The following is a 9142-nucleotide window of genomic DNA, read 5'->3' as shown; positions in this document are numbered from 1 at the left end:
AACAGAGCTAAGTGGGATACCATCTCCAAGATCTTGGGGGCCCTCAAGCCCTTCCTTGAGGCCACCAAGACCCTCAGTGCTGGCGATGCCTTCCTTAGCCAGGTGCTCCCTGTAGTGAAGGAACTTCAGAACCATATGGAGAAGTTCCAGCAGTTGTGTTCCTGGCTGGGGCAAGCCGCTGTCACCAGACATGCAGGCATTGGTGAGGTGGCTGAAGGAGGGCATGAGGAAATGGCTTGATCTCTTGAGTTCCAGTGTGGTCCACATGCTGACCGCCATATGTGATCCGAGGGTGAAGGGCAGCGTCAGCATATGTGGCAGCAAAACCCTGGATCAGTGGACAGAGGTGCTGGTGAAGAGAATCAGGGAGGGGGAAGGACAGAGGCGGGGGACATGGAAGAGGGGGATCCGCTGTCCCATGCCAGCATGCCATCCACCAGCCAGTCTCCTCTTACAGTTGCTACCAATGTGGGTCAAGGACATGGCTTCCATAGTGGGGTCCAGAGGTACCAGACGCCACCATCAGGCAAGTAGCACTCAGGCCTTGGTGGCTGCCTGTCTCGCCAAGGACATGGAGCAGCTGCTGTGTGACTACTTGGCCTACTGGGCAATCCACAACCAGATGTGGCTGGATCTGGACACAGTTGTCCACGAACACCCATCCAGTCCACCAACCAGTGTTCCAAGCAAGAGGATATTCAGCATTGCTGGTAATGTAGTGACACCCCACCACACCTCCTTGGATCCTGCAGCTCCTTCGAAGCTGTTTCGAAGCATTTTGTTTTGTTTCAGTTTCGCTGCTTTAAGCTCAAAACATGTCAAAACAACTTCGAAACGAAACACCTGGTGAAATTTTGCACAGCCGTAATGCCAGCTTCTGGCTTCTTTACTATTCCTTCCATCCAGGAACAGCACACCCCAACTGCAGGTGCTTCCTCAGCCTGGCGAAGGGTTTTTAAACCCTAAAGCTCGCTAAGATATATTTCTCCAACTATTCAGTTGGTCTACTAAACGATATCAGATTGACCCAAAGAACCTTGTCTGCCAGTGCCATGTCCTTAGACCTATCACCTGTCCCCAGTCAGCTGACCAGAAGGAGGCAGGGCCCTGGACACATCTAAGCCCCAGGGCTGGGGCTGGCAGCTGGTGGAGAAGAAGCTCCTGCAGGAAAGGAAAGAAAGTCTCTGTGACAGTTCAGCTGCCTAAGATGCTAGTGCTAGTGTGCTACAGTGCTTACTTGTTGTTATGTAAAGTGGTAGACCAGACTGAGGCTGGAGGGGAGGAGGAGACCTCATTGGGGCACACTACCGTGTCATGTAGAGGCCCCAGTGCCAGTGAGGGTGCACATTAATGCATACACACACAGTCTCACGTCTCAAGTTTTGCTTGTCAGCAATTTCACGTGCAATTTTCCAGAAACCCCTGCATCCTGTCTCCTTGAAACTTAGCAGGCTTTATGCCCTCAGCAGGGGCTGCCATGCCTGCTGTTTTCACCCCCCTGGGCCTTCACACTTACAAGTGACACGAGTTTTGCTTTGAACAGTTTGAGGTGCAGTTTCCAAGAAACCCCTGCACCTATCTCCTTGAAAATTGACAGGCATTGTGGCCTCAGCAGGGGCTACACTCCCTGCTGTTTTCATTTGAATCGGGCAAGAAATGGCAACATTTTAGGCATTTTCATGATTCCCCGTTATAGCCTATGGGCAAAATGTCAAAACGTGTCAAAACAGCAAACAGTTTCGACTAAACAAAACAGAACAGTGCTTCAAAACAGCAAAACGAAACACTGTCCCTTCAAAATGGCAAAACTGAAGTCGAAATGGAGCAGTGCCGTTTTGCACAGCCCTATGTTCAGCTTAAGATGCATTCATCCTCTAATGTTGGGGGCGTCTTGGAGAACTGCAACCCCTGAAATCTCATATGGCTTTCATTTCATTGGTACATTTTGAAATAGGAAGAAATGTAAACATTTTTGATATGCATGATCATTCTTCATCTTATATCGAACCTTAGAATGAACCATTGGAAATATAATATTTTTAAAGCTTAGCCTACCACCACACATTCTTTAAAAGATATCGGTCAGCCCACCTATTTCCTATTCCTGCCACTATCTCCATAAACATAGACACTGGATGAGCCAAAATTGGTTTAAATCAGGGATGTTAAACTCACCCCACCCCTTGGGCCAAATCTGGACCCAACCACTGGTCTCCTTGCAGGCTAGATCTGGATGCAGTGGCAGCTATGGTGGGTGTTAAAGCAGCCATCACTCACTCCCTTTTGTTGGCATGGAGTGGAACTTCATGCTTTCCAGCTCTTGATTTTTGGGGGAGGCCCTCCCTGCCCCCCAAATTCCTGGCCCCTCTGAGTTCTGCAGGCCACATGACATGACTATAGGCCAAATCCAGTCCGTGAGCCATATATTTGACAACCCTGCTTCAGATCGTAGTTCAGATCACTGTTTCACCTAAACCTAGAGTTTGCTAATCTAATATTCAGTTCCAGCTATGGGAAAGGCAACCACCAGCTGCCATTGAAAACTAGGGCTAAAATTTAAAATCTGTTTTTGGAAGTGTAAGTTTTCAAATATAATTTACAGACATTAGGGTCTAATAATGTTTGAAGAAAAGTTTCATTTATTAAAAAAAAATAGGGAAAATAAGCACACCCCTGTCATGTCCTTCCACTTAGTCTTTTGTACTTCTGTGTTGTTTCATTATTTTTGATAGTTTACATTTTTATTCTTTTCCAGTGCTGACAGATCACCAGGATTTAAATGTAACAGCATTCAATACCATTTTGAACAACCACGCTCCTCAACAGTATCGCATTAGAGCAAAACTGAGAACTTTTAAACCCCAGAAGCTTTATCAGTCCATTAAACTATATTGTTCAAAATGCAACTCACTGTAAGTGTCTTACATAATTATTTAGTATGTTTTAGGATTTCTAGGTTTTCTGATATTTCCATCTTTCTTTTAATAGTTAAAATGAGTTGGATTTTAATCCATTTCATTTCAAGCAAAGGATGGAAAGGTTACTGAAACCAGATGCGGGAAAATCTGCAATCATATAAGATGTTCTTATTTTACCCCATTTAGTATCCAAAAATGAGACTTAGTTTCAGTTCCTATATTTGGCAGTCAGTTTTGACCTGGATTTAGTATATGGAATTACTGCATGTAAATACCTATGCTCGATCTTTACATTCTTTTTTTTAGTACACAAGTGCAAAAAGTATTGGTGTCCAAGTTACCTAGTTTTGGCTTTTGTAGTACTATGAAGAAGGTAACTCTCCACAGAATTAGAAGCCGTGTTTGGCTTCATTTATTAAAGTTCTTTTTATTCGGGGCAGGAAAATACTATTAAAATAATATTGTCAGGAGCAATTTTGGCGTGGCCAAACTCAGTCTTGTAAACCAAGCATAAATTTATTTAATCTTTGTTTCAGGAAAGAGAATTGAATATGTTAAATAAAACAGGCAACCTAATCCCTTCTAGCACAGCTTCAGATATAGAGGGATCTAATGGGTTGTGAGCGACTCTGGGAGTCTCTTACTTCTGGTTTCAAATCCTAATTCTCTCATGCTCCTGCCAGGGGTCTTACAAAACATTTTACTTTCCTGTTTTCCATCTTTAAAATGTATAATGTCTAAAGTATGTAATGTCTTCCTTACAGAGGAGGGTTGTGAGGATTGATTTGTTAACGTGCGTTCGGGGCTGATCTTGCAAAGTAATGAGCATTCCAGTGCCAGTCTTGCAATGTACTTGAACACATGTTTAATTTTAACCTAATTGGTGTAAGAAAATTAAGTATTCATAAAACTTTAGACCAGTAGGGCCCTTAGTCTGAGTTCTTGTAGATTTCCAGGCCTTTAATTTTATTCTTTTATTGAGCACAGGGCACTCGCGTGTTGAAAAAAAAGAATATATTGTGTTTGATTAAGGCATATCTTCCCAAAAGGTATCCAGTCTTGATTTGAATATACTAATTCAAGAGGTGGGGAATCTACCACTTCCCCTTCATTTTGTTCCAGTGGTTAGTTACCTTCCCCATGAAAACTATGAACTCTGTGAATTTATCTGGCTTCAACTTTCAGCCATTGTTTTTATATCTTCTTCAAAAAATAAATGAACCCTTTCTTACCCAGTGTTTTCTCAGGGTATTTGCAGAGTGTAATGAAGTCACTTCTGAATCTTCCTTGTAATAAGCTAAACAGATTCAGCATTTAAGTCAGTTACTCTAATGCATTTTTTCTTGACTATAATTAATTTTCTGGCTCCTTCTTGTACGTTCTCCAATTCCTCAATGTCCTTTCTAAAATGTGGGGAAAAGAGTTATATGCACTATCCCAGTAATTGTCTTACCAATGACTTGAGCAGAAATAAAATAACCTGGGTAGTCTGCAATCCTTGTTACTAATCCAGTTATTCTAATAGCCCTTTCTCCCCACAGCACCACACCAAGAACTCATATTTGAGTTACTGTCCACTCTGACCCCCTAGGTCTGTTTTAGTCATTACATTCCCAGGTATGTTTCCCTATTCTGTAGTTATAGCCTGAATTACTAGTTCCTCTGAGGTAGAACTTTATTCGGCTGAATTAAACTACATACATTTGACTGGAATCCGATTTACCAGACAAATCCAGATCATTTTGTATGACAGCTGTGTCCCATTACTTATAATTCCATTAGTCTTTCTGTCATTTACCAACGTTATTGGTAGTGACAGTAGTATAATTAAGAAGGGGTGCCCCAAGCACCAACCCTAGTGCCAACTGGGGGGGAGACACAAGAACAGCAACCATCTCACTACAGGCCTAGCTGCAGCAGCTGTCCATTGTACTATTGCCATCCAGATCATAGAACTGCCCAGTTATGCCTTTGGGTAGTGATTTTATGTTTGCTTCCAGATCATTGATGAAAATGTTGACTAGCATTGGGCCTAGTACCAAAATGCATAGAATTCTACTAGCCATTTCCATTCTTAAATAATTTCCTAGTGATGTTTACTTTTTAGATCCATCAGGTAGCTGTTCTTAATACATTTAACTTGTACTTATACTAAGTGAATACCTTAAAAAGTCAAATTATATCTACACAGTTATTTTCATTAATTAAATCTGTAGTCTCCTAAGAGAATGATTGTTTGAGAAGACTTATTTTCCATAAACCGTATGGACTGGCATTCATCATGTACCTAATTTACAAATTTTATCTTGGAACAGCTCTTCCATCTTTTGTTTTGGATTGATGTCAGCCTAACAGATGTATACTTATCTACATCTCATATCCCTCTTTGAATATTGGCTTTTTTGCACTCTTTTAGTTTTCTGAAATGTCTCCAGTATTCATAGATCTATTAAATATGAGCATCACTGGACCAAATTTCAGCCACTTTCTCTTTCTTGAAGTACTCTTGGGTGTAAGTTATTTAGATCTGATGTTTTTTAAATATTTGTCTGTAGCAGATGCTGTTTAATGTTCTCCTTGGCTACAAATAGATTGGAAAGCACTTTATTACCTCATATGATAAAACACATTATCCTGTTTACTTCCAAAAACAAAATAGAAATGTTTATTGAATATTTTACTGTCTTTTTTTGCATCATTATTAACAATATTACCTCCTCTAGGGCTTTTTTTGTTCATAATATATTTTAAAAAGTGCTTTCTTATTCAGGGCCATACCATTTTTTTTATCTTTCTCCTGGACATACCTAAGGCCCCTGGCACATGTTCATTTCATGGTGTAATGGGATCTGATCCCCAGTCCCAACAAATATGCATCCTACCACGCTATGTATGTGTGGCAGAACCTCTAATTTTGCAGATTGTGCCATTACTACTTATACAGGAAAAGCCTGGGATCATGCTCCTGGGCAACCACTGTACTGGCAAGTTGAAACCTGGGTGCCCAAAGCCCGGCATGGACCAAGGTGGCCCTGAAGCTGAGACCAACCATCAGCTGATGTTTCATCTCAGCCCCAAGACTATACTGGACCCAATGCAAGACTCAAGAGGGGTCCCAAGGCTGAGACCAACAATCCCTGATTGTCGGTCTCAACCCCAGGACTGCACCTGAGCCAGTTTAAGACGGTGGAGGGCTCGGCTGCACGTGAGGTTTTTTTAAAGGTCCTGTGCACAGAAAACCCAAGATTGGGGAGCTTCTCCCTAATTCCAGTGACCCTATGGCCAGGATGTGTCAAATGCCTTGTTCTGCAGCTTCCTGGCACCTGTGGGGCAAAGCAGCCACCCTGCTGGGTCTCAGGGCGCTCTGCAGCTTGCTCCTCCACTCCCAGAGGAGCTGCAGGGAAAAGCAGGAACCATGCTGGAGAGCTCCACTGCTCCTCATCACCCCCAGCCCAGCTAATGAGTTCCCCTCAACTTGACACCCCACATACAGCACAGAAGGGCTGCACGGATGTCAGCCTGCTGACACGAAGGGAGCTGTCAACCAGGGCTGCCCTACTACACATTCAATCAAGATGCAATGGAAACTGGCCGTAAAATATTTCACGTGTTGTGGAAATGCCATAAATTGCCTGGATGTGTGGCCAGATTATTCTTTATGGAACAAATAAACAGGTTAATCGCATCTTAAGTCTAACATCTGCCAAAAGCCTTAGAGTCATACCCAAAGATTACCAACTTCTGTTACATACATGGAATTTCCCAGGAAGTGGATATGCTCATTCTTGACTAACTCTGTTCATAAGAATACACAAGAAATTGTGTCCACAACTTTGCCAAAGACTGAAAATGTATTTTAAATACGTATAGCAAATGAACAAATCAGTAAATAGGTTATAAATGTCTGTTCTGCTTTTCCATTGGCAGTTAATACTGAATGCTATAGTGTCCATCAAAATGTGCTCTGGATATAGAGATTTTTTCAGTTGATTTACTTACGAGTCAGACTGGCCTTCAGTCAGTGCTTTATGAGATATTCTAAGCTACGTTATTTTGCAATGTTGTTTCCAGTCACAGTTCCTATACTACTAAAATGAACAAAGCTTTCCACACAACAGAAGTTGTTTTTGCTGTTAAAATTCTATAAGCAAACTAGTAGTTCCTTTACATGTAAGTAGTTACATTATGATTAGTTGTGATATCATGCAAGCCCCTCTAAAGTACTGAGTCGGGAATGCCAAGCTGGTTTCATTCTGGCACAAATAGAAACAGAATGTGTGTGAGACAAAGTGCAAGTTTTAGGTATAATCTTTCAAGGGAAGCAAGCATCTAGCTTCTACTCTTGCAGTTTTATTTTTGGTGGAGTGCAAGGTAAAATAGTCTGGTGCATAAACATAATTCGCAATTTCAAGCATTTAAGTGCAGTCTTTTTTTACACTAAAATAGTAATGCATTTGCATGGCCTTCGCTGGCACTGGTTTTATGACCCAGTTACCTTGTTCCATGGACCCAAACCCTCAGACCAACCACAACCTCGCCATTCAATAATAGGTGAATGTTATTGATACACAGTGATAGCAGATAAGACAAATGCAAACTATTTTATATCTACTGTCCTAGAGCTGTAACAGAGGGAAGATTCATCTGGCCAGTACGCAAGCTTCACCCTGAGGTGTTCTCTTGAATGTCAGATGTCAGCAGCCTGGAGGTCAAAGGCCAAGGCCTCCCCCCTCCCCCGCCAGTGGAGTGGGTGAGATGGGCTGGTGGTGTGTCATCTGTCCATGGTAGCTTCAGGTTCCCCTCTTGGGGACCCTTTACTGCCCTGAAATCCTTCCTCTTCCTCCTCTGATGACTCTTTATTCCTGGGCATCATAGTTTGGTTTCCCTGTGGTCATCATACTATCCTGCCAGCATATTCCTTTGTTTCACAAACCCATCACATGCGCACACATCTTCATTTGGGCATTTACCATTCTCCATCCACCAAAGCCGGAAGTCCCAAGGGCTCTGCAGTTTGGCACTGTGAGCTGGTGCTAATGCTGCAGAGTCCCTTGTCTCTGTTTGCGTACACTATTCATGTTATGGAACAGTGTGGTACATGTCTTCAGTTTCCCAGCCTGTGTCTGCTGGCTTCAGACACAGTAGGCCTTGAAGGAAACATAGTGGGCCTTTGTCACTGTGGCAGGGTGCTGTTGGTGCCTGCCACTTAAGGGCTGAGCCAAACAGCCAGCAGGTGCTTTATTGCAGCAGCCATTTTGAGAGACTGACTGCCTGTATAAGCAGAGCAGTTCACTGCTGGCAGGCCAGGCAGAAACATTGCTTGGCTGAAATGCTGTACGATACATCTTGGAAGTAAGGGCAGGAGCTTATAGGGATGATTTGGAGGCTCCTGGTCCTGGGCATGACCTAAAACTGTACCCTGCTGGGGAAGGATGGCCTGGTGGGGCTCCTGGTGGTGCAGGAGTCCCCAGGAAATGCCAGGCCAGTTACCTCCCTGGTGAAAGGAGGGTAACCCTTAACCCCAGCCCCCATTTTCAGGTAGGCTTTGAAGGCAGTATTGGGGCCAGGTATGGCTGCAGCCACCTGAGCCCATGAGGGGGGGTGTAAGACCCTGGGGAGTGAGAGCAGTGCGGCCAGGCACAGCAAGCAGAGTGCCACCTGAGACCAACAGAGACCCCAGAGGGGGTAATACGGAAAGCCTTGGGAGGCTCCACACCAGGTAGGACTGAAATACGAGTAGGCCTGAAGGGCTGTGCATATGAGGGGGCTGAGTAGGGCTGAAGTCGGAGTAGGCGTGAAGGACAGCCCAAGGGGTGCACTGAGTAGGGCCAAATGAGTAAGCTTGAAGGACAGCACAAGGGCCAGTCCTGTGCCTGGTGAAGGGTTTGGGGCAGAATTAGCCGAGAGTTTGGCATAAGGTCAGACCACGTAGAGTAGGGGAACTCGCGGGAACAAGGTCCTGCATGGCGAGGCCAGTATGGAAGTAGCAAAGCCTGATGGCCCAAGAGGGACCACTCAAGGAGGAACAGGGCAGTGGAGTGTGGCCCCTTAACAGGCAGTAAGCCAGAGGCCCAGGTAAGACAGGGGCGGAGTGGAAGAGGCCTTTTGTGAGAGGGGTGGTGGTGTGAATGTGCGTGTGTGTGAAGCCCAACTTTGGACTCGGTTTGTTCCAGTCTCAGACTGGGAGTAATATTAATCTGGATGCCATCTGCAAGTCATGGGCA

The 9142-nt window shown here is 44.0% G+C and overlaps 1 protein-coding gene across 2 annotated transcripts in view; it reads left to right on the top strand.

The window, feature by feature from the left end:
- POT1 (protection of telomeres 1) overlaps positions 1–9142 on the top strand; it is a 179171-nt gene that overhangs the window by 140735 nt on the left and 29294 nt on the right. For both annotated transcript variants that reach the window (XM_025205167.1, XM_006024524.3), the window contains one exon: positions 2756–2912. In XM_025205167.1, the coding sequence (XP_025060952.1) occupies positions 2756–2912 (157 nt within the window). The remainder of the gene's footprint in view (positions 1–2755; positions 2913–9142) is intronic.

Source organism: Alligator sinensis, unplaced genomic scaffold, assembly GCF_000455745.1.
Source record: "Alligator sinensis unplaced genomic scaffold, ASM45574v1 scaffold574_1, whole genome shotgun sequence".
NCBI lineage: Eukaryota > Metazoa > Chordata > Crocodylia > Alligatoridae > Alligator > Alligator sinensis.
The sequence above is the reverse complement of the archived record's forward strand: the minus strand, read 5'-3'. Positions and strand labels throughout refer to the sequence as shown.